The sequence below is a fragment of the Phaethon aethereus genome (assembly GCF_964289735.1).
Source record: "Phaethon aethereus genome assembly, chromosome: 16".
Classification (NCBI taxonomy): Eukaryota; Metazoa; Chordata; class Aves; order Phaethontiformes; family Phaethontidae; genus Phaethon; species Phaethon aethereus.
The window spans coordinates 166,257-191,769 of record NC_138592.1 but is presented as its reverse complement, the minus strand read 5'-3'; the positions used below and the strand labels follow the sequence as shown (position 1 = coordinate 191,769).

Below are 25,513 nucleotides of genomic sequence, written 5' to 3'. Positions count from 1 at the left end.
TTTGAGGCTAAAGCCTAAACAACACTAAAATCATCCCTGAACCACTCAGCCTGCAGTCCAGACATGTCTGCGCTCATTCTACATTTCATGGTCTACACTCTCAATATACAGCCTTCAGAATTTCCTAGTAAGCCTTCCATAGCATTTCCCAGTCTCACCACACTCTTTTACTTCCACTGAACCACGGCTCATCTTCCAAGTTTGCTCTCTGTGAAAGGGATATTGCCTGCTTCTTGTGCAGCATCTACAGATCCATACTGTAGTAGAACAGCAGGACTCTCACCAAGCCCTGGCTCTCCTTGGCGTGGTCACAGACAGAGACTCTTGGACCTTCCTCCTAGATAGCTGTCAGGCAGGTTTGGTAAGAACAGAACAGGGGACTTTGTGCTTCATGTTCAGTCAGCATTGTTGTGGGGTTTCAACATCCTCTTCCTCCTCCTCACCATGTTCAGTGTGGCGCAGCAGCAGCTCCAGGTCAGGGTCAGAGCTGGCCTCTTTGTGTAGTTTCAGTGCTTTTTCACCTGTGTGCAGACAGCCCATTTAGTGACAAACTCGCTAGAGTACCCATCAGACCTGGTGTTGGCAAGGAGCTGGAACTAGACACAGCTCCTAGTGATGCTATGAGAATGCCTACAGAGAAACAGAAAGGGATTTAAAACAGAATCACCTTTGGAATTCAGGGCTTTGAGAATGACATGAAGGGAGATTCCTGACAGACAGACAGCAAAGCCCAGCCAGTTCAAGAGACTGAGACGGTCTCCCAGCAAGTGTGTGGCGAGGAATAAAATGCAGATTTCCTGTGGAAACAAAAAACATGACAAGTGGCAGGGCAGGACCTGAGGAGATACGCATGAGACGTTTTACAGCTCGAGCCTAGATCAAGATGTCAGGCTGCCAGTTTCCATCAGCACATTCTTCCATGTGCAGAGAGTTCCAAAAACAGTTTCTAGAAACAGAATGACCTGATAAACTGAGATGTGGGATTTTAAATCCTCTGACTGCACAGCTTGGCTACATGGGAATCCTGTGACTTCCAGAACAGACAAATTTCACATCACCATTCAGCTCAGAAGTATGTGTGCTGGATTCCTCAAAGGAGGGAAGAATGTGCCAAACTAGGTTAAAGAGATAGCTCAAACCTGTGGCTTGTTCATATCCAGGTCTGATGTAAGAGCATGCCCTTCTTACCCCTCCCTCCCACACCATCCATTGCTCATGAGGCCCACATGTTTTTGTCTATCCCAGATCCCACCAAACTTTGGACCTTAATGGTATTTTTTATAGAACAGCCACTAGTCTCTGCCCCTTGCTGCCAGGGACCAAGGGACTTCACTGCAGAGACTGCAAGGCAAAGCATCAAGCTCCTGTGCAAGGAGACCCAAAATAACAGGAGATGATTTCTACAGCTCTAAGGAAGTTCCCACCAGATGAGGCAAATCAGGGATGATTCAGTACTTGCGTTCTAGTATTAGCACAAGAACCATGCCTTACCTTAAAAATGCCAGCAATGGAAAGGGTGAGGCTAGATGTTCTGGAAACCAAGAGGAACTCAGAAAAGCCTAGACCAAAGGCAAGAATTCCACCCAAGAACAGCTTCCCTACCAGAGAGAACAGCATTCCTGCTTCATGGAAACGGAAGAGCTTCTCTGATATGGACAAAGGCAGGCCTAGGAACAAGACAGTGAGTAGCAGAGTACCCTTCTCAACTCCCAGGACTCCTCACAACAGGGTGGGTGTGGGCTGCTCACATTCCAGTATCAGGAGGATGTGGAGCCAGTTCTTCAAAGCCCTTCCACAAGTGTGGCAGGCTACTATTCCTATGCACTCTTTAATGTTCTGACAGCATAAAGTATATCTGGGTCCTTATAATTCCAGGTCTCTAACTACTTTGTAAAGTTAATAGCTGTTCACTTATCTAAATTAATCGTCTCAAACAACAAACTTCTAAGCAATCTCCCCAACCACACTATAAAGCTATCCCTGCTTTCTCTAATTAACTCACGCACCCTCAAACACCGCAAAGAGTGGGAAGAGCCCCAGGAACATGAGCGGCTGCAGGTGAAACATGATATCAATGGGGTTCTGGAGCCCTGAAAGAGGAGAATCAATAACAGCAAGCAATCAATAGCAACAAGCCAGGGAATAACATACCTCCTAGAGCCTTTATTAGTACCATTCTTAGACATACACCTTATTTGTAACACCCACGCCTGTGCTGCTGCAGAGACCAAGCCACCTTCACTACCCATCAACACATAACCCCTGCCCCAGGTTTCAAACACTGTCTCTTACACAAGATGTTTTGTTTCTGCAGCAAGGGCTACCACCTCCTCATTCCCCTCCCTGTTACCAGCACCACCACCCACTTCCTAACACCCTACATACCCAGTTCAGCCTTCTGCATAAGTATCTGTGTGAGAGTCCAGCGAATACCCCCAAGGAAAGAGGCACACAGCACCAGCATGAACCCCTGTGCGTTGAACTGTGTGGACTTGTAGGTGAACATGAAGAGCCCCGCAGCGATGAGCAGAACCACCAGCAGCAATGCCACCCTCTGGACGAGAACAAACACAAAGTCACTACAGACTCCGGGAGCTGAAGAGAGAGAGACACCCCTCCTCTCTTTCAGATTCATCCACATAATTGCATTCTTCCTCTACTTATGTTTCTTGTACACGTACTACCCATTTCCCTGGGAATGACCTTCTCCTTCCCTAAAGCATTGCATGGGACCCTTACCACTTCCTCCAGCTTGAAGAGCAGTGAAAAAAGCAGGATGAAGAGAATGGCAGAGGATTTCGTCATCGTGTAGCTGTAAGAACCAAAGTACACTGTCAGTCTCCTCCAATGCAGTCCTTCCCAGCAAAGTACTATTCAGAACCAGATCACCCACTTCTACAATGCTACCAAGAAGTTATCATAGACCCTGCATGCCAACCCCACCAAGCCATAAATCCATTCAAGAAACTGATCCTCACAAAGCACTTTCTAAACCCCACCAGAGGGCTCCCAGGGAAGATGGTGTTTGTACTCACAGGGAGACAGTGACGTATAGGAAGCTCCAGTTACTCAGCCCAATATCCAAGGAAGTTGACAGAGCTAAAGAATCAAAGAAAAAAATCTGGAAGTTAACTGTCTTCCACTACAAACAAAAAAACACAAACAAAACCCTGCTACTTAATCACAAACACAGAGAGCAGAGCAGTCCCAGAAAAAACCCATGTTTTCCTCAGGTTAACTCTTCAGTGCCAACAAAGCGCAGATATCCTCAGCTCTTTATGTTTCTGTCCTGTTCCCTGTGATTCCTGGCAGACTGAGGAGTGCTACTGGTTATTATGGTAACTCATACAAAAGTCATGCAGCACTGAGATGGCTATGCAGCCCTGCCCTGGGCCAGCTGCAGGAGCAGGAGGACCCTGGGAACTACGGACCCGTCAGCCTCACCTCTGTGCCTTGGAAGATCATGGAGCAGATCCTTCCAGAAGCTATGCTAAGGCACATGGAAGGCAGGGAGGTGATTCAAGACAGTCAGCATGGCTTCACCAAGGGCAATTTCTGCATGACCAACCTAGTGGCCTTCTGTGATGGAGTGACCACATCAGTGGACAAGGGAAGAGCTACAGGTGTCATCTATCTGGACTTCTCTAAGGCCTTTCACACAGTCCCCCACAACATCCTTCTCTCCAAATTGGAGAGATATGGATTTGACAGATGGAGTACTGTTTAATATCTTCATCAATGACTTAGACAGTGGGATAGAGTGCACCCTCAGCAAGTTTGCAGATGACACCAAGCTGAGTGGTGCAGTTGATACGCCTGAGGGACGGATGCCATCCAGGACCTGGACAAGCTTGAGGAATGCGCCTGTGTGAACCTCATGAGGCTCAACAAGGCCAAGTGCAGGGTCCTGCACCTGGGTCGGAGCAATCCCCACTATCAATACAGGTTGGGGGATGAAGGGATTGAGCAGCCCTGCTGAGAAGGATATGGGGTTACTGGTGGACAAGAAGCTAGACACGAACCAGCAACGTGCGCTCATAGCCCAGAAGGCCGACCATGTCCTGGGCTGCATCAAAAGAAGTGTGGCCAGCGGGTTGAGGGAGGTGATTCTGCCCCTCTGCTCCGCTCTGGTGAGACCCCAGCTGCAGTGCTGCGTCCAGCTCTGGAGCCCTCAGCACAGGAAAGACATGGACCTGTTGGAGCAGGTCCAGAAGTGGCCACAGAAATGGTCAGAGGGATGGAACACCTCTCCTGTGAGGAAAGGCTAAGAGAGCTGGGGTTGTTTAGCCTGGACAAGAGAAGGCTCTGGGGAGACCTTATTGCAGCCTGCCAGTACTTCAAAGGGGGCTTATAAGAAAGCTGGGGACACTTTTTAACAGGGCCTGTAGCAATAGGACAAGGGGTAACAGTTTTAAACTAAAAGGGAATAGATTTATACTAGACATAAGGAAGAAATTTTTCCCAGTGAGTGTGGTGAAACCCTGGCACAGGTTGCCCAGAGATGTGGTAGATACCCCATTCCTCGAAGCATTCCAGGTCAGATTGGACACGGCTTTGAACAACCTGATCCGGTTGAAGATGTCCCTGCCCATTGCAGGGGGGTTGGACTAGATGACCTTTAAAGGTCCCTTCCAACCCAAACCATTCTGATTCAAGTTGGGCTCAGCACCACACTTACTGAACATGCACTATGCAAAAGTGCAGAAATCACAGAATCAATAACCCTTGCCCTCCCTGTCACTGAAAGCCATCACAGACTTGCACAGTCTTTTTTGAATGTATCAGAGCATAATAACTGGCAAGTGTGAGGGCAACTGCAAGAAGCCTGAAGAAGGAAGTCTGGCAAGAATCCTTAGCACACATCCTTCATCCTGGTGCAGCTCTTGTTACAGTCTATTCTCCCTTGTATATAATCATCCTACCACAGGAAACAGTTTTAGTGATCCAGTGGCATGCTATGCTGAAAGGTAGCATTACTACAAATGCGGACAAAGCATTTTTCAAGAAACCATGGGGCATGTTATGTAAGGTATTGTAAATCTTGACAGAGATCTTAGACCAGATGCTGTTCTGTGGGAGACAGTACAATGACGACTGAACCAACATAATATACAGCCAAAGAATTGCTGAAGTAGCTAGTGTGCTCTGAATAGGAGCTTCACTCCTTGGTCTCAGCTACAGCAGTTTTGTGTGTCATGTATGATGAACTTCTGTATTGTAAAGACCAAGTTCCAACCAGAGATCGCTCCTGAAATAACATAAATGTATGGCTTGATGTCAACAATAAAGAGAAAAAAGTAACTTGCAGAGACAACTTAGGGACATACTGTATGAGATTCTCAATGCATGTTCTCATATGCCAGTGGCTCCTTCAGAAAAACACATTCAGTGTGGCCTCTCCATTCTCTAACTAGTTTTTGTTATGACCAATAACACCTCTAAAGCTAAATCTTCAAGTAACACCTCCACCTACCTTACACCTGCTAAGGATACCCATGGGACTCCTGCAAGTGCTGGGCACCCGCGAGAGGGATGCTTGGCGCTCCTCGCGGTTCACACTTACCCCAAGGGAGACAGCAAATGTCCTGTTTGCTCTGGGCGCTGCGGCACGCCTGGCCCTGAAGACCACCCCAGGACCCCGGCCCGAGAGCCGCACTCAAACGCGGCTCCGGAAGAGGCCCGAGAATGCGCCACGACGGCCAAAGCAGCGTGCGCACCCTGGAACAACCGCTCAGCGCCCCGCTCTCGCCCCTCTGCCCCGCCAGCGGACCCCACCGCCGCGCCCGGTTCCGGCCCCGGCCCCTCCTCTACCCCGCAGCAGGCAGGGCCTCCGCCCCGCCGCCACCCAGCCCTCCGCGCCGGCCGTACCTGCGGGGGCCGCCCGGCGGAGGCAGTCGGCCCAGGAGAGCGCCGCCCGCGGCCGCCCGGAGCGGCAGCGCGCCAGGGCGCGGGCGAGCGCCGAGAGGCCGAAGATGAGGAGGAGGTGCAGCAGGGTCACGAGCAACGGGAAGGGGAAGCTCTGCGGGACCGACAGCCGCCGTCACTGCCGCCGCCCGCCCGCCGCCGCCCCGCGCCGCCCCGCCGCCCCGCACCTTCATGAGCCACTTGTTGTAGAAGGTGATACCGATGGAGAAGCCGTAGTAGAGCAGCACCAGCGGCGCCGCCAGAGCCGCCCGCCCCAGCGCCGCGCCGCCCGCCCCCGCCGCCATGCGCCCCGGCTGCACGCCGCCGGCGCCGCAACGGGGGCAGGTGGGGTGCTTCCGAGGGCGCCGCGACGGGGGAGGGAGGAGGACTGCTGAGGGACCGGGCCGGAGGCGGTGGGGCGCGCCGGCAGGGGAAGCGGGGGCGCCGGTGACGTTGGCGGCGGGGAGGGAGAGAGACCTGGGCTGGGCGGGGCCCACGCCGGTGACATTGCGTGCCGGGCGGGGCCTGAGCGAAAAGATGCAGAGGCGGCGGCGGCCAGAGGAGCGCTACTGGTTATTATTGTAACTCATACAAAAGTCGTGCGGCGCTGAGGCGGCTGCGCAGGCCCGCCCCGCCCCGGGGCCGGCCGCCCGAGCAGACCGGCGGCCCTGCCGCGGAGCGGGCGCGGGTCGGCCGGGCGGCAGCGCGCGCTCGCCCACCGCGAGCTCCGCGCAAAGTAACAGGGCCGGCCTCCCGCCGCGGGCCCGAGGCTGCCTGGAGCGGCCCGTGCGGCTCAGTCCCCATCAGCCGTAGTGGTACACGAAGTCGTAGCTGCTCGGCTCCTTGGGGATGGGTGGTGGCGCTTCGGGGATCTGGATGTTCTCCAAGTCCAGGAGTCTCAGCTTCATTTCCATGCTCAGCAATGTGTCTAGGTCACTTTTAGTCAGCTCACTGGACATGTCCTTCCCCAAGAGAGCATTAAGCCCATCAATCCAGATACAGTACTGTGGAAAAAAAGGATAATTCACAACTCCAGGCATAAATGATCGATTATGTTGAATCTTTCCATCCATACAACAATTAGAGATACTCCTATACAGCTTCAAAATAGGAAACATGGGAGGGAGTTAACCTATGGGGGAAAAAAACCCCAAACCCCACCCCAAAACAGTGCCCACAGAGATTTCCAATGGGAGTTAGAAGCCGAGAGATAAGTATGACCCCATGGCTCTAGGAGAGGACCAATAACAACAGAGAAAGCAAAGGTATTTTAGGCATGAGTGTCTTATAGAACAGGGAAAAGGGAACTACTGACTGCATAGGAGGAAAGCAGCAGTCCAGACTAAGGAAAATTAAAAAAAAAAAATTCCTACATTAAAGAGAAAGATAACCAGGGAAAAAAAAAAAAAAAGATTCACACTAAGCATTGGCAACATTTTCTAAGAATGAACCTGGTGGGAGACATCCTACTCAAGCCTTTAAAGAGAAGCAATTGATCCTCCTTAATCTCTGAAGTTAATTGCTTTGTACTGCTTAATGACTATGTTTCTTACCTCATATTTATTAGGTGCAATGAAGTTCAAGGTCTCATCAGGATCATATAATATCGAAAAGGCCAATTCTAACACTTCCTGAATGGAAAAGAATCTTTCACTCATTGACTGAACAAAACATCACAGCATCTTCTGCCTTCTAACCCACTAAGAGAAGCTGCCTTGCTGCAGCTCAGTGCTTTCCCATACCGGTATTCTAAGCAACTCTGAATAGCCCATAGCACAACCAAACTGTGCTCACAGCACCTAGCAATCACAGATAAATACTAGGAAAAGGCCCAGATATGAGATAGGTTTTGTAAACAATACACCTGAAATGTGGAAGACCATTTGCTCCTGTTCTTGCTTTCACAGTCTTCAACTCCACAGCACTGGATATTAATTACAGGCAAAAAGGGAGCACTTACCTTGTTTTGTTTCAGTGCACTTTTCTCCTTCATGTGTGGACAATCCTTCCCTGTGACAATGGCTTTGATGTCTGCAACTGGAACTAACAGTGAAAAAGCAAAACTCACAAACAAGAAATCCTAACCACGAAAAGACAGAACTTTGTTTTGTCTTTGCAACTGAGCATTGTTCCTGTTCTTGTAGCTCATTACTGCAGTTTTCCAAAACGCACTACCAGTAACACATCCCTACAGTTGGCTGTTATAAGAAATACCAAGCCATTCCAGGACTCAAAGGATCTGGGAAAGGACCAAAAGTTGATCTCATCTCAGTCCGGGCTTCAGCCACAGCTCTTTTTCTCTCATCTCTAGGATGGCACTCATAACAGCCTCTAGATGGCAGAGCACAGCACATTGCACAGTGTGCTTAAAAGCAGTAATCGGGACTTACTTTTTTCCTGTAGAGATTCAAAGGTCACTTCCCCCTGGGCATTATCTTCCAGATCTCCATAATGTAGCACCTTGTGATTCAGAGCCAGGCGACAATACCAAAATCTTTCTGGAACCCATGTCAAGTTAGAATAAACTGAGCAAGACCGTTCACATAACATCTTACAGCCACTACATTACAGTCACCTCACCCAATCTCTCTACTCCCCCAATTACTCAGCACTGCTTCATGTTCATGAGGAGATGTCTGTTCTTAGAAATGCACATCTGTTCCATCCCAAACTACTGGCTGGTATAGACAGCCCAGGTAATGAGCTTTCCTTTTTGGCAACGCACCTGCTGACGGTTTAATGCATTAGATCTTATTTGCCTACAGTTCTTCACATGAAAAAAAAAAAAAAGCAGTAGACACTGTCACCTTACCTTGTCTTCTGCGATTTCCAATTTTTCGGAAGCTACTTCCCTCACAAAGCCTGTTCAGGCGCTGTTGCTTTATCAGTTCCAAGATCTCAGGTTGGATTTTCTCTCTCAGTTCCCTGGCAATCAAATATGGAGGAGTAAGCAGAAAATGGAGGTAACAGCAAGCACCGAACATAACTGTTTTTACTAGGCACTTACACAATAGGTGGTGACTGGAAGTCATCTTGGCTCATTCGCTCAGACTGGCGTAGTCGCAGAATCTCAGAATAGCTCAGGCTGCGCAGTTTGCTCTTGAACTGGTCCAAGGAGTTTGGTTTAGAGGGGAGAGCCCGTGTGATCTGTTCCCTCACAACCTGCATAACCTAAAGAGGTTAGGCAGGGATAAAAGCAAGTCACATTCTTGCTGCTTAATGGTAGCAGAGAACCAGGGCACAGCTCAGTGGCAACAAAGAATGGACATAGAATAACCAGGGCCAGGAGTGTCAATGTACTAGTGACTTTGAAGATCCAGAAGAACAAATAATGACCTCAGGTCATACCAAATAAAAGTTGGGCCATCCTCCCTTACAGCCCATGTCAATGCCCTGTCATACCTTCAGCACCCTATTCTTTAACCAAGTGTACAGTCTGCGTGAACATGTGCTGTTTTGCAAAAGATTCTACAAAAATACCTCTTCTCCACTCTAACCTTATTAAAATCTTCTGCTGTTGCCCTCATTTCTTTCCAGGTCTTGTTCAACAGCTGGATGCAGATGGCAAATAGCTCCTCAAATGCACGGTCATGGGTGAAAAACATAGGATGATAGTCATTCCGGCCTTCATTAGCTTCAGGAAGAAACAGAAACCACAACCATGTGAGCATATTGCACAAGAGCTACTAAGAATAACTAAAATCCACTACAGTGACAGAAACCTGATGGTGTACAATAGTACTAACTCAAAGAGATTAAGACAGTTCAATGCTTCGTGTCCCCATAAACAGTCTATATTGGGAATGGCAACTGTCCCCATGCTTCACCATACAAGCCTCTGTGACTTGTGCCCTTTTCATACTAGTCCCTTCAAATGACTGCTTGCAGTTTTCCCCCCCTACTCTCCTCTAGTAGTATTTCTTATAGTGGTTAATTTTCTCAGAGTGCCGTTTTGAGACTGTCAGAGTTACTAAACTTTTCCCAAGTTCATGATGGTTTCTAGAGTGTTTATTTTATACAGCACCCTGCTGAAGCTTCAGCAAGTTGAAGCCTCTACTTGTGTCAATTTTTCAGGAGAACCAGAGTGCCCACAACAAAATTTCTTACTTTACTTTGATACTGGTATTATCACCAGGACACAGACAGTGCAAGTCCAAGGTGCCCGTCCTTACATGGCAGAAGTGAGATCAAGGTACAAATGCTTGTGAATATTGGTCAGCCTGTAAGCTACTTCCAGAAGCATCAGCCCAGCAACTTGGAAAGCTGGGGTAATAAATGGTACTTACGGAGTTCCCCAACTTGCAAGATCTCACAAAGCATCCTGGTAAGCTCAATGGCACTGCGCCCGAAGGGACACTCATGCTTATCTTCTCGACTGCTGTTCTCCAGAACAATCTACAAGAAGAGGATGCAATACACACTAAGAGCTGCTGAGGTGTTGGTATTGGTAACAAACAGCAGCTTTACTTACCCTGATATAGGTGTCCTGATGAAATTTGGCCAAGTAGAGCATGTTGTCCAAAGCCAGCATCCCCGGAGGAGTCTGAGTAAAATCCATGGCTGGATTGATGTGATTCTGTGAAAAAGAGTGTGTAGAGAAAACCCAAACAAATTAACTCAAAGAAATTGTGTAAGAACCTTTTCTGAACGAATTTTATAACTGCCTGTCCCATCAAGCACTCCCTCATATTTATCCAAGAGGTAACCTTGGACACCTGCAGACAACGCTACCTGAACTTTCTAGAAGAGAAGCTGATTAAAAGTTCTTCACAGAATAGGTGCATATGGTAAGTAAATATTTCCAGAGAATATGCCTAATGAACCCTGGCATTTAACCAATCAGCAGATTCACAGTGATCTTCCTGGGAGTCTGAGTGTAGCTGAATTTCTAAAACTCAGATACAGAAGTATGGTAAAGCAAACAGCTATTTCTGTTCCTTATTTCCCCACAACCCTGATGGAGATTACTTAGATTGTCTTTACATGCTTTACAGTCAGCACTCTCCCTAGATGCATACAGTGAATCCCAGCATCTTGTAGTCCTTTGTGTACATGGCTTTGCGTTTTTCTGTTCCACTGCCAGGGACGGTGTTGCTGTCAGACTCTGCATCAAATGCAATTCTTCTCAACTCAAATATGATGTCTCTCTGTGCCTGAAGGACAGAAGGCAGGGAAATGGTAACGTGATCAATCACTAGACCAGTATTTTCACATAATCCACAGTGCCACCTCTGCCTCCAGAGCACTCCCAATGGAATACAGAGAGATGCCAAAGGTCACTAACATTGCATAAGAAGAGGCAACCCATTTCAAAATGGTAAGTTTCAGTATATTGGGTAAAGCAAAATATTTGTTTGCATTTTCCTTTGCCCAAGTTTAGTTAGAGGCAATTTCTAGGCATTCAGATAATGCTAAGGCATTTTTCACTTCATTTCTCAACAGACACCCTAAAAATGCCAAGCTTCCTTGTATACTGCAGGGAAATGAATAAAAAGATGTGCCCTCCATAGAGGTGGAGTAATCAGTTTGACAACTGGCATCACAATGGTGAAGAGAGGAATATATAGCTTACAGCGACCACTTACATCTCTAAAAGCTCCATAGCATACAGCAGGATAATCATGAGCATACCCTAGTCTCAAAGACTACAATGTGAGGGGTAGTTTTGAAACTTTATGCATCATCTACTGCAAATTCTTATGGAGCTAAGGAGCTCAGGAATAAGTCCCCTTATAAGTCCTATCCTATCAGATCTTACTCAGCTCTACTAGTGACCTGATCATTGGGATCCATCTTGGTCATCATTCTCTCTTCCAGGAGATTAAAGGTCAGGACCTGTAGCACATACAGCTGATGTGCCATTTCTGTTTTAATCGGGCGGTTTCCTCTGATCACATGCTGAAAAATAAAGGACAGGGTAGAAACGAAGAGAATACAAATAAAGACTGAGGTATTAGCTGTAGGCATACATCAGGCTGCATGTACATCTCTGTATATGAAGATTCAGCTATTTAACCTCCATATTCCATCAGAAGCATAACGATAATGCTCTGTAACAGCAGGAAGAAGCATCCCGATAACTCCCTTTTGAAAAAGCGGCTCCAATTTCACCTTTGAAAGAGTCATGTTTCTGGAAGTGCCCCAAGGGCAGCAGAATTTATGCTCTGCACAAGTGAAACCTCTAATGAGAGAACGTTAGGAAGCACTCTATCACTTCAGACATACTTACATTCAGGATTATAGACCTCAGGTGCTTCTGAGCAAATGCATTAGCCATTTCCTGTTGTGGAATTCAGAGATGAAATAACATGAGTAAAATATAAACAAAAAGCCCACATTGTGCAGAAAGGAGAGAAAGACGGAAGCCTATGAATTGAAGATAGCACTGGCACACAACAAAGTGCTTTTACTACAGACTGTCAATTTAGCAGGGCATCTCACCACAAAGCAAGCATCAAGTTGGGATGCAAGGGTCATCTTTACCATGGCACAACTCACGGCTGGCTCCCCTACAAATCATCATTAATGTGGTGAAAGGCACTAGGGTAGTCAAAAGAACAGAAGAAAATTTAGCGTAACATTGGACATCTAATGATACTTCAATATCAGAAGATATGGCAGCAGGGATGTTGTGGTTTAAGCCGGCAGATAGCTAAAACAACCACACAGCTGTACGCTCCCCCTCCCTCCCCTCAGTAGGATGGGGGAGAGAATTGCAAAAGAAAAAGGGTAGAACTGATAGGTTGAGATAAAGACAGCTTAATAGGACAGGGGGGAAAAAAAAAAAATACAAAATGAGTGATGCACAGCACAATTGCTCACCACCTGCTGACCGATGCCCAGTTAGTTCCGAAGGTGCAGCCCCTCCCCAGCCAACTTCCTCAGCTTATATACTGAGCATGATGTTGTATGGTATGGAATATCCCTTTGGCCAGTTTGGGTCAGCTTTCCTGGATGTGTCCCCTCCCAGCTTCCTGTGCGTCCCAGCCTTCTTGCTGGAAGGCCAGAATGAAAAGCTGGACACTCCTTGACTGCTTAGCAACAACTGAAAACCTCAGTACCTTAACATTTTTTTCATCCTAAATCCAAAACGCAGAACTATACTAGCTATCAGGAAAAAAATTAACTCTATCCCAGCTGAAACCAAGGCAAAGGAGCATACTGTGGGCTGCCCAGAAAAATGTCATCTACAAGAAGTTCCTTCAATTAGCATTTGACAACTTTCTATACCTAGGTATACACCCAAGATAACAAGGGCTAGAGGATGCAGTTTTCAGGTCTCCTCCCTCTCAAAAACTATCCCTCTGAAATTTACATTTCCTTTGTCTCAGTTCCTAAAGAGATGTTTAGAAGTCAATTTAAGGACAATTTGCAGAAGCACTTAAGTTTACAAAAATAAAGGGTAAATAATTTTCATGCTTAAAGGAAAGCTTCCAGTTTCGCTCTTCACTGCATGCCTGCCTTCCCCAGATGAGGACAGTTCCCCAATCATCAAGTCATGATGAAATAGTCACAGCAGATGCAAGATTTGCTGCAAGCCTTCAGTTCCAGGACCAATTACACATGCACATGCAAAAATCTAACCTGTGCTTTCCTTGTAAAATACGAAGATGCACTTTTTAAAATACCAGCGATCTCATTACACCTGCTAGGAGAGTGGTACAAGTGCTAATGTCAAGATGGAATATTATCAGAAGTTTGCTGTTATAAGCAAAATCTTTGTGTAAGAAACATCTGTTGGGCAATACATCATCTGGAAGAAGTCCAAAAGAACTGCCAGTCTGAGATTTCTTCACGTTCCTATGCAGTGCAGATTGAGAATTGGAAGCAGATGTGCAGTCTTAAGACAATTGCACTCAATCAGCTGTACATTCTGCGCAATCCAAGACTGTTCCAACTGCTCATATCAACCCTGCTCTTGAAAGGCTTTATAAGGAGTCTGGTAAAATGTGTATATTAGCCTCATTCCAAATCCCTATTATCATTTTTGCTCCAGACACAAACCTCCTAAAACAAGGAAGTGGTATGCGGGCTGATAGCCAAGCCATAATGGCTGCAAGTTCGGCAGCACTCATGTTACAACCAAGATGAGTCAGTGCTTGTAGTTGAAGTAGGAAGTGGTTTCAGAGATAACACACTGCCCTCTGAGTCATTATGTTTTTAACTATGACTTGTGAGATGTAGTACTGAGTATAGAACAAGGCCTGCTGTTAGGATTTGTTCATGCATGCAACACGATGAATCCTTACTCTGAAGGATCAGTTTGTATATGGGATGAAGGAACAGCTGACTGAAGTAGATAAACAGTGGGAAGGACAAAGACAATTAAACAATTCTAGATAGCATAGTAAGAAGCATAAACACGCACACAGCATAACCACTGCTAAGGGATTTATGTTCTGCTGAGAGTCCAATAATGCCCACTTTGCTGCATGATGGGGTCATAGAATCACAGAATCACTTAAGTTGTAAGAGACATCTTGAGATAATCTAGTCCAACTCCCCTGGTTCAAGTAACATCAGACAGAACAGGTTGTGCAGGACCATGCCCAGTCAAGTTTTTAACATCTCCACAGATGGACACTCCACAACCTCTCTGGGTAACCTGTTCCAGTGTTTGACCACCCTCATACTAATATATCTTTCTTTGTGTGTGTGTGTTCAGGTGGAATTTCCTGGGTTTTAAGCTGTACCCATTGCCTCCTGTCCTGTCAGCAGGCACTATTGAGAAGAGTCAGGCTCCCTCTTCTTTATTCCCTTCCATCAGATATTTATACACATTGATAAGACATCCCTGAGCCTTCTCCTCTTGAGGTTGAGCAATATCAAACCTCTCAGCCTCTATTCATATGAAAGATATTCCAGTGCCTTAATCATCTTCATGGCCCTTTGTAGTCACGTGGATTGGGTTGAAGGGGGGAAAAAAAACCCCAAACACGAAGAAAGAGGGAAGAAGTGAAAGATCCCTTGGATCAAAAATTCTTTTTGCTATGAAGTTTAGTATCTTGTCCAAATTACCAACAGAGGAGTATGGTCTTCCTTATTTTCACGTGTTAAGCATATCCATTAATTTTTAGAAATTATGTAACGTTTATTGAGACCATAGTTTCCTGTCTGTAGGCACTGCATCCTTAGCAAAAGTGGAGCATTCTCTGTGCCACCCAGAAAATCTAAAAAATGTACCAGAATCTCAAGATAATGAAGGTTCCAAATCAACCTATTAACGAGTGGCGATTCCCCTGGAGATAGCACAGGGCAACAAGCATTCTTACACTACAATTCCCGAAGGGAGAAGTCACAGATTAGGCAGAACATATGCTCTAGCCCCCAATCAGCACTCAGTTTTGTGAGTGCTCTTCACAGACAAACAGCTCTACCTTCAGAAGGATGCAGCTGGATATGAAACTGTCATTAATGCTAATGAGATTTGAGGTATAAACTCAGGCTGTAGCAAGCTTAAGGAGATCCAGACTGCTAAAGAACTGGTTCCAGTTTTAAAATTGGTTCATCTAGTCAGTCTTGTACTATCAGTCTCCTTTTACGACCATCTTTATCGTCTTGTGTGCACAGTAAGTCATTCAAGATTTCTCTTGCTACTGATTCTTCTCCCCTTGACAACCCAAGTACATCACCAGGAGTCCTCCCACCCTTCTCCCTAGGCTCATCCACTATTTGAAGCCTGTATGCATTATAACTGAAGAAAAGCTGACATGCCTACAGTTCCGCATGACCAGCCCCCAGGCTTGAATTACTTACAGTGATGGGCAGGTCTAGTGGGTTAAGCAGCTTGTCCTGCTGGCAGAAAGCAAAAAAAGGCACAGAGAGAAGCAGACAGCGTTTAGCTTGGAGTCCAAGAAATAAGGCACAAATGGGGCACTAGAGAAGAAAGGCTTAACACAGCAAAGTACACAATACAGACATATGCACATCTTGCATGTAGCTGAGATTTTGGGGTTTTCCTCAGAGCAGGACAGATGTTTCTTTTCTTACATTTGCCAGCAGGAATATCCCCGTATGACTTAAGAAAGGTACCTTTTTTGGGGGAAGGGAAGGTGGGGTGTTTGTTTAGTAAGTACATACAACCCCAAGTACTCTATCCAGCCTACCTCTCCCATATGGAATTAACTTTCTTCAAAAAAAATTTTCATGCTGTATGGACGGTTACTTTCTCAAGGGTCTCTGAAGGCCTTTCAGATTCCTTTCTGAGCATCTTCTAAACGTAGATATGCTACTCCAGAACACATTATTAATGGGACAGTACTTTTTCTGCTATGTTGCCACACTGAAACAGCTCTTGGCAAGTAAGTTCTTGGCAAGGTTTGAGGTCTGCCTTGCCCAGACAATATGATTTCTGAGGCATAAAGTAAACAGCCAGCCAGTAACCATTATTCAGGTTTAAAGTAAAAAAGCAAGAACAAACCTGTCTCTTGTCCTCAGGTGCCTTCAGGAAGAGGGCATTGATCAGGGCAATGGCGTATGTCTGAATCTCTTGGTTTGAGCTGCAGAAACAAAAATTGGAGGACTGTAAGAGAACAGAGTATAGAACATTACAGCTTGCTGCTTTGCTTGTGCTCTAAGAACGTTTACTACAGCTATCTTGCATTTCAACACACAAGCAGGATTCAGGTAATCTACTTTCATGCCATCCAACTCTTCATAAGGCCTGTAAAAAGCTGACAGAAATTGCTGACTGATAGCTCCATTGTTCAGAAGATAGTGCAGATTACAGCCCAGCAGAGCTCAGAATTCAGCACCACCACAGTTTGTTTCCAATGATGAAACTATCTCTGTAAAGCCTAGTTGGACTGCAGTCTGTTATATGGATACAGCTAGAAACTTATACGGAGCAAGTAGTTTTTCCTCCCCTATGTCGATGGAAGCCACCAAACGCATATGGAACTAAGGGGGAAGCATGTCTCTAAGGCACTGCCTTCCAACCTCAACAGTTTGACCCAACCCACATGTCTTTTTCTTATTTTCACTGAAGAGTTTCTTCAGGTAAATGGTGCTTAGTCCCTTCCTAGGTCACACAGAGCATGGGGTTTCACTTGTGATGTTTTGAATAAGCTTCCAAATGCTGATTACACTCTTTTCCATCCCCATCTTGATGCTCTATCAAATCCAGTTTTGTTTCTTGCTATACTACTACTCTTGGGAGACTTCTGCAGAACTTCAAGCTCTTCTGACTAAAAGAAGTCCAGTGCATCACCTAAAGAATTTGCGTGTGTGTACACTTTTTAAAAAAAAATTATATACATATATGTATAAAATTAAACTTTTATAAAACATCTTTTAGCTTAAGTAGCTATTTTCCCCACTTTGGCATTTATCCCTGGCATTTCTGTGGATAACAACCATATTCTCTCTTCTATTGCTCCCTTCCAAACCTTCTTCATTTTGGTCAACTTGCCATACTTCATGCAAATGTTCATGCATAATCCTAGGTTTTCCTTGGGTCTCCAAGCTTCACAAGTCTCTGAAGTCTGTCACTTCACCTCTTCTACTTTCCTTTTCAGGGTTTGCTGCTCTTTTCACTACAGTGCTTGCTTTTTGACACAGCAAAACAACTTTTAAATTAATTTCTTCTCTTCTAACTCGTCTCTTTCAGACTTGTTTCCATGGTCCTCTTCTTCCAGAACTTATCCTCTGTTAATTGTTCCTTGCTTAATAGTCTTGCTGAACAAACACTGTAGATTCTGACTCACTCTCCAGTCTCTCCTCCTACAATATTCCCTGCACAGATACTTTCTTCAGCAACCTTCTGCATTCTGGAAGCACTTAAGCATATGAGTATATGTCTTGAACAAAGATATTTTGATGAAACAACTGCACAGGTGTGTTCAGTGGTAGGCCCAAACCTGTGTTTTACTAAAATAGCAATTATAAAGCTGAAAGAACATATAGTCTTTACAGAAAAAAGTTGCTGCAGTGTTCATGAAAACTTTTTTAGCTTTTCTATTAACCAAGTTCAAATGTATAAACACTCTAAGCACACCGTGACATTGATGCAATACATTGTTTGCACTATAATTTTGTTAAACTACTGTTAATTGATTAAGGAATATTAAACACATTCACAAATGATGCTTTTCCACATTTTCAGAATTAAAAGGCTTGAGAAAAAAAAAAAACTACTCAAAGCTCTAAGAAATGCATGTTTTGTTTTTTTTTATGGAAGAGCAAACAGCCTTAAAAGCCAGATATTAATTTGTCAGTTCGTTTGGAAAGACAGGAAGGGAAGGTGGGGGAAAAAAGGCGAGAAAAGCCATTGTTTTCTTCCTTAATATGCAGGACAAAACAGAAGATGATGAGGTCTTCAATTCTACTGGAAACAACTTAAAGAGGGGTGAAGGTAACAGATGACTGGATGCAGAAGCTTTGGAACCAGTTTTTTTTTTTAGTAAAACGCAGGTTTGGTCCTAACACTGAACACACTTGTGCAGTTGTTAGAAGCAAAATTATCTTTGTTCAGGACATATACTCATGTGCTTAAGAGCTTCCAGACTACATTTTTCCAGGATCTTACTTTTTTTTAAGTCTAGAAATCCTAAAGTTCAAGTAAAATGTCATATCAGTAATACTTTAAAAATAGCATCTTTTAAATGTAAAAGGATGTATTTTCAATTGAATAGACATTCATAAAATTGATTTAAATCACACCACTGTTGGGTGGACACTCACACTTGCAGATGAGAAATGAGCTGTCCCACGGTGATCTCTTCTGCTATCTTCTGATACAGAGTCTGACTGTTTAGCACCATGCTTTCTAGAATAGCTAGGGATCGTTGGAGGATGGAGACATCTACCATAGGCTGACTCACATACCCTGCAATCTGAAAACAGATGAACTAGCAGGTCAACCGATGCCCATTCAGGAAACCTTGTGTCAAGTGAGACAAGGTAAGGGAGACAGGTTTCAGATAGCTGTGTGCACTGTGCTCTCAATGAATACTCAGCTTCTCAGAGCCATCTTGCTCTTCCTTCAAGCTGCATTAAAGCAGAAAAAGAAAGAGCATCCACTCACCCCCTTTACCCAAACTCACTTGTTTGATGAACGTTATTGAGACCATGTCCCAAGACACAATACCATGGTCCATGAGCTCCAAGAAGGCAGTCAGGGTGAAAGCCAACATCTCACTGTAACTAAGAAAATAAAGAGTGCAGTTACAAGAGATCTGGTAGCAAGGAAAAAGCCTGTCCAAGATGAATATGCTGGGTAAGAGAAAAATGTCATCACCTTCCCCTAATATAACAGGCTGCAGTTTGGCAGCTGGGGAAGCAATAAAGTATTTGCATTTATGAAGATAATTTGTTTTATGGAATAATATTTTATGTTTCCTGATTACAAGCACAAATTAAAACTAGCAACAGTAACTCCCTAGTCCTGCCACCAGAGACTCACAACCACCTGGATCAGTACCTGGCTAGTCAAAGGAATAACAAGAGAAGCAGCAATGCAGTATTTATTCCTGAGCAGCGTCAAGTATCACTACTCAAATTCAACACTTTCATGTGAGGGGAAAAAACAACAAACCCAACCAAAAACCAGCAAAATGCAGAATATTCAGTACAATGACCATCAGCTAAAAAAAGACCAATTTGAAAAGGGGAAAGCTTTTTAAGCTGATCATCTGAAAATTTAAACCATCTGCAAATGCTAGGTTTTTCAACTGTTGTCAGATTTGAGCTCCAGAGGAAATTTGTCTCACAAACATGCAAAAGTCTTTGGAAATCACCTCCACACACATGCAAAAAATGAACAAACATGTTTTAACATGAGAGAAAAACAAAGAAAAATTATCATTCTACAAATATTGGGACCTGGCTTGAAATAAAACAAAAGCACAGCATGATCTGTAGAAAATCTAATACATAACCACAAGACAGAAAGGTAAAAAAGACTGAGGGAAAGATTGCAAAACATGCTGAATATATATTAGTTGCTAATATATAAGAAAATAGAAGACCTATAAATGTTGTGACAATAAGTTATCAAGACTTTAAAAGTGCTTTCAATGAAACAGAACAATTATAATGGAAAAGCCAAGTGAATTATTTGCATCAGAGTTCACCGTGCATGTGCTTGGGGAAACGTCCAGATCAGAGTTTGGTTTTTTTTTAACTTTTTTTGTTTGTTTTTAAGAGAGAAGAAAAGTCTTCAAATCTGTCATTTGAACATCACTAGAAAACATTCTGGAACAAGCCATTAATGTGAGAAAACAGATGTCCATAAGCAGATGATATTCACTGAAGAATTCCGAAGGAACCATGGTAAAATGAAACATTGCCAAACTACTTATTGTGCTCTGCAGAAAGCAGCAAACATAATGCCGATTTTTAGAGAGGACTTGAGCAGAACCTGAAGGACCTACCGGGCATCTAGGTATTTGTAAACAGTAGGACAGGTGGAATCTATAATAAAAGAATAATACCACTAGAAGAAAAAGAAACATTTAACAGGGAAGAATTGCTACAGCTTTTTTAGAGAGAAGTTATGTTTCACATCTGTATGTGTATTTGGTTTATGTGGCAAGGTTTTGGTAGCAGGGGGCTGCAGGCAGTTTCTGTGAGGAGAGGCTGGGGCTGCCCTGTCCCACATAGCTGGTCCCAGACAGCTCTGTGATGAACCTACCACTGACTGAGTCCATCTGCCAAAGCTGGTGGCACTTCTCTGGAAGCATGTTTAAGAAAGGGTAAAAAATGCTACACAGCAGCTGTGAGAGAAGAGTGAAAAAACATGGGAAAGAAACAACCCTGCAGACATCAAGGTCAGTGAAGGAGGAGTGGGAGGAGGTGCTGTAGCAGAGATTCCCCTGCAGCTTGTGGAGAGACGACAGTGAAGCAGATTGTCACCTGCTGCCCATGGTGGAGCAGATATTCATACTGCAGCCTGTGGAAGACCCCACACCACAGCAGGTGGAGATGCCCTGAAGGAAGCTGCAGCATGCTCCTGGCAGGAGCTGCAGCCTGTTGACAGGAGTCCAGGCAGGAGTAGGTTTCCTGTCAGGAACTGTGGCCCACAGGGAACCCACGCTGGAGCAGTCTGTTCCTGATGGACTGTGTCTTGTGGGGGACCCACAATGACGCAGTTTGTGAAGGACTGTATCCCGTGGGAGGCACCCCACACTGGAGCAGGGGAAAAATGTGATGAGGAAGGAGCAGCAGAGACGAAGTGTTATGGACTGACCGCAACCCCCATTCCCCATACCCTTGTGCAGCTCAGTGTCGGGAGGAGGCAGAAGAGAGGGAAGTGAAGGAGTAAAATTGAGCCCGGAAAGAAGGGGGTGGAGGGAAGGTGGTTTTACTTTTGTCTTTGTTCCTTACCTTCCTACTCTATTTTTAATTGGAAAAAAAAAAAAAAAAAAAAAGATTTTCCCCAAGTTGAGTCTGTTTTGCCCAACCCATGAGCTTTTTCATTTTGTTTTCTTCCCCTGTCCTGTTGAAGCGGGGCAGTGAGAAAGCGGCTTGGTAGGCACCTGGCAGCCAGCTGAGGTTAACCCTCCCCAATACTGAAGGGCTCTGAACACATCAGTAAGTCAGAATGAGAATAGTTAAGTACAACTCCTGGACTTCAAAGATTTTTATGAGGTGCTTCACTGAAGTGTCTTAAAAACCCCAAAACAGTCAGCTGCTAAAGGGTAAAAACAAAAGCCCTTTCTTGCATTAATAACCAACTGAAAGACAAGAAACAGAAGGGTAGAAATTAAATGGTCAGGTTTCGAACTGATTAAAAGTTACAAATTTCCCCATAACAGCACAGTAGTACTAGAAAGTGCTAAGAGCTAGGGGAAGCATGGAAAGAATGATTAGCACTCTGGAATGGCTGCCATAGTTACAGTGTTAATGGACTAAGAGTGCAGCTTAGAAAAGGCTTGACTAAAGGTTGATATGAGAGAGATATGGTTATGAATGGTACGGAGAACACAGAGGAGTTTACAATTTCTCATAAAAAAATATGTAGAACCAAAAGGCAATGTGTTTAAAATAAAGGAAGTGTTTTCTTCTTATAGGACAAGTAACTGTGGAACTTAATTTCCACACAGTGCTGTGGACGTCAAAAGGATAAACAGATTAAAAAATGAAGAAGAAAAATCTATGGAAGAAAAACCCAAAGGTTCTTAAAACAAAGAGATACAATTTCTGCTCAGGAAAGCCAAAAGTTGAAAACTGTTGGAGACTAAAGATTGCGAACTTTCGCTTTATACATTCTTTAGTCCATTCCCTAAGAGAAACAGACCTTTGGCCTTCATAGCAACTCTTCTTATGATGCAGGTCAAAAAGTACTGACCATGTATAGAGGAGCCAGCAACATGCTTGCTGCTGTCTGGCACATACATGCCACCAGTTCTATAGGAATGTTCTTGTTTGTAACTGCATGTGGGTTACCTTCTCTCTTAGACCACAGATGAATAACTGCTTGGGGAGATTAAGACCACATGAAAGGTAATAACAGTTGTTTAAATTATCAAAGTGGCCTTTCAATACAAACGTCACACATCATAAATGTCTCCTCTTTTGCCTCATGAGGTTTAGCAAACGGCTAGAGAGACTTTGTCTCAATTAATAGATTGGCATTTGCTATGAGATTAGTTGCTTAATGCCACTTCAGAAAGTAAAATTAGGCCCTTATTTGAGGCCCTGTTCCAGAGCCCTGGAATACAGGAAACTTACTGTGACAGAAGCTTGGTCCCACTCTCCACAAGCCGTGTCAGCACTGTAATCCCTTCCATGTTGATGAACTCTGTGGCAAAGGTCACATCTGCTGAAAGTTTAGCCAGTTCCTTCATGGCATCAAGTCGGGCTTCCATACTGTGTGACTGGATCCTCTCCATCAGCTGGCGAGCTGCCCTGGACTGGGAGGAAAGAGGGATGATGCCAGTTACAGACAAGTCACCTGCAGTCTGAGTTCTGCCAGCATCAGCATTCTGTCAGAAGTCCATGGATCATCAGAGAGTGCACAGCAAGTGTAGAGAGATACCAGCAATGACAGGATAAGCAGCAGGCAGCAAGTCTAAGATAGACTAAAAAAAGGCTGCACTCGGCAACAGTTAACAGGCAAGCAGGAGGCAAGTAAAATGCTATTTCACTTGTTAATGCTTGTTTTTCTTCTTGGTGAGGTGAATGGAGGTGGATCTAGAAATATGGAGTGAGACTGTTAAAGAAATATGATGTTAAAAAAAATCTCTCACAGATTCAGAGAGAAGCATAAGCTCATTGTCTGTATCCACACAATATTCCGTAAGATTTCTCAGACATAGATCAATGATAGCCTCTCAACCGCCTCTTGCCCAAATAAAATCTTTCTGTTCTACTCACTCTCAGCTATATGCCATGACAAAGGTTTAAATATGACCTTAAACTAAGGTTTAAGAATTTCAGTAAAAAGGAGGCTGCTGCAGGTCTGCAAAAGACAACTGTTGAGGTCACAATAGCAAGAATTCTCTAGGAACAACTCCCTCTGCATCAAATTTGTCTCTTTTTTTAATTTCTGCATTAAGTCACCAGTACTGTTGCTTTTCAACTGGTAATATGAACTACACTCATACTGAGAATGCGTCTGTCAGGTGCTTTACAACATGCTAATCTAGGAGATGCAATAAAAATGTAGACTGGATTTATTTACAGAAAGTTCTATAAAAGGGCAGAGCATCCAAAGGAAAGATACACACCACAACCAGGAATGAAAACAAGAGTGTGTGCCTCATTGTTCAGAATAGCCCACAACAAAGGTAAACCCCTGCAATTTAGGCAGAAGGAGAAAAAAAACCCCTGAGAGGCAAGAAACAGCCTGTCATACGAGGATAGCTACTGAGAAAAAGGGATGTGAGGAAGCACTTACCGGGGAGACTGCCAGCTGTAGGATAGTTCCATTTTTGATGTCACAACGAGTCTGAAAGAAAACATAAACTTTAAACTGCAAAAAACTGGGAGGGGGGGGAAGAATGCAACTGGATCTACAATGCACATCTGTACACAGAAGTAAAAGGGTTCCTATACCACACAACCCTGCTGAGGGTATTGAATTGAGTTACTGAGTCCTCGCACCTATGGGCATGCAAAGGGAGAAGTGCAAGGCTCCTCAGTTGAGTGACACCATTCAAGTCGGAGTATTTTTGATAGCAAAGATGCTGCCCCTTAAGGATTAGCAACAGTATTGTTCCATGATGCTAGCCCAAGGCATTCTGCACTCTCACCCAGGACATCAGCAAATTGCTACCTCTCACACTGACCTGCTCTGTGATGTACAGCTGAGGACCATCAGCATACCGCAAGGTGTAGTATTCAGGGTTTGGCAACGACCACCTAGCAGAGGAAGAAGGATACATAAGCTTCTTCCTCCTGTTTCTTCTGGCTCTCAATTAGGAACAGGAACTTGATCCCACAAGGGTGGAAAAGAACTTTCAAGCAAAGCTTAAGCATGGGAAATTAGGTGTCCCAAAGAGGAGAGAAAACACGTTCCTCTTGAGGGGGGGACTTCAGCCTACGCTAAGTCGAGCTCTGGGGAATGTCTAAAGAGGCCTGCACTTCAGGAACAGGAAGATGGGCCAATCCTGAGAGACACTGACCCTAGGGGCATACATACGCACACACTCAGAATTTGAATAAAGATGCAAAGCCGCTGTTTTCCAGGAGATCCTTTTCTTCCCAATTTAAACCCTGGCCCATTCCATGGCCAAAACTCATAGCAGGCAGCATGGATCGTGCTAGCAGCACATTGACAAGCAGCAGAGACTTTCCACAGTACCCTAGCAAGATTTGTCAGGGGGAGAGACTTTCTCCACAAGGGTTCTCAGAGAGCTACTCACCCATCACAGACCTCCTTGATGATGGATGCGAGAGGCCTTTTCTAGAACAGAAAGAGAGTCTCCTCAGTAGCCATGTTCCTCTCAGTCAGAAAGGAATACTGCCCATTTCTGCGCTTCCCTCATTCCAGTATTGAGGTTGTGGTGCATTTCCTCCCCCATCTGGTTACCAGGTCTCACCTGATCTATTTCTAGCAGCTGGGCATTGGCACCTGGCCACTCAACAGCTACTTTCACAATGTCCGAAGGTGGTGGCATCACTCCAGATTCCTCCAGGTGCCTTTACAACAGCATACACCCCCACACCTGTTAAAAGAAAGGATAGTGAGCAGTTCTCTGAAAAATATTTCTGTTGTTACACTGCACCTAACACCAACCTGCAAAACACTACGTAAGAGCTGCCTTATGATTTGCCGGGCATGCTAGGGACAAAACATCCAGTGCACCACATATCAAGGCATCATACTAAAATAGCATATTGTGAAATTGTATGCCCAACCTTATCACCTAAGGAATACTTCTGAGAGCTTGTTGGGGTACTCACACAAGAAGGAGAGTCACTCTGATCAGCAAAGCCCCATCTGCCATCCGCTGGCCGTATTGCCAGGTCAGTTTGCAGGACTAGTAAAGCAACAGCTCCCTAGGCTCATCTGCTGTCTGTACATGAGAGGGGGAACATACTGTCCAGGTAGCCTCCCTCCCATGGGCTAGTGTTTACTGAGTCCCACTCATACTTCTCAGATACCTTGAATGACTCGGGATACCCAAACAGGCTTCTAGGCAGAGTAGCAGCAGCTAGCTTTATC

General features: G+C 44.8%; 2 protein-coding genes across 4 annotated transcripts; both read right to left on the bottom strand.

Moving 5' to 3' along the window:
* Window positions 1-399: 399 nt before the first annotated feature.
* SLC35H1 (solute carrier family 35 member H1) lies at window positions 400-6,209 on the bottom strand (the record flags this gene model as incomplete). The annotated part of the gene is made up of 9 exons (XM_082007119.1): window positions 400-521; window positions 668-797; window positions 1,492-1,667; window positions 2,007-2,090; window positions 2,386-2,554; window positions 2,740-2,812; window positions 3,036-3,099; window positions 5,869-6,019; window positions 6,093-6,209. The coding sequence occupies 9 exons, from the start codon at window positions 6,207-6,209 to the stop codon at window positions 400-402; spliced, it is 1,086 nt and encodes a 361-aa protein (XP_081863245.1).
* A 293-nt stretch (window positions 6,210-6,502) lies between these two features.
* ELMO2 (engulfment and cell motility 2) lies at window positions 6,503-24,965 on the bottom strand (the record flags this gene model as incomplete). 3 transcript variants are annotated; one of them, XM_082007444.1, is made up of 21 exons in its annotated part: window positions 6,503-6,908; window positions 7,458-7,535; window positions 7,865-7,947; window positions 8,295-8,402; window positions 8,717-8,829; window positions 8,912-9,075; window positions 9,402-9,538; window positions 10,191-10,299; window positions 10,376-10,480; window positions 10,923-11,057; window positions 11,680-11,802; window positions 12,134-12,184; window positions 15,661-15,699; window positions 16,325-16,403; window positions 18,586-18,737; window positions 18,948-19,047; window positions 22,576-22,757; window positions 23,744-23,794; window positions 24,135-24,207; window positions 24,711-24,751; window positions 24,888-24,965. In XM_082007444.1, the coding sequence occupies 21 exons, from the start codon at window positions 24,963-24,965 to the stop codon at window positions 6,708-6,710; spliced, it is 2,202 nt and encodes a 733-aa protein (XP_081863570.1). In that variant the 3' UTR covers window positions 6,503-6,707. The 3 variants fall into 3 exon arrangements, with proteins under 3 accessions (XP_081863570.1, XP_081863571.1, XP_081863572.1); XM_082007445.1 differs by having other exon boundaries at window positions 15,661-15,696; XM_082007446.1 differs by lacking the exon at window positions 15,661-15,699.
* Between the last annotated feature and the right edge of the window lie 548 nt (window positions 24,966-25,513).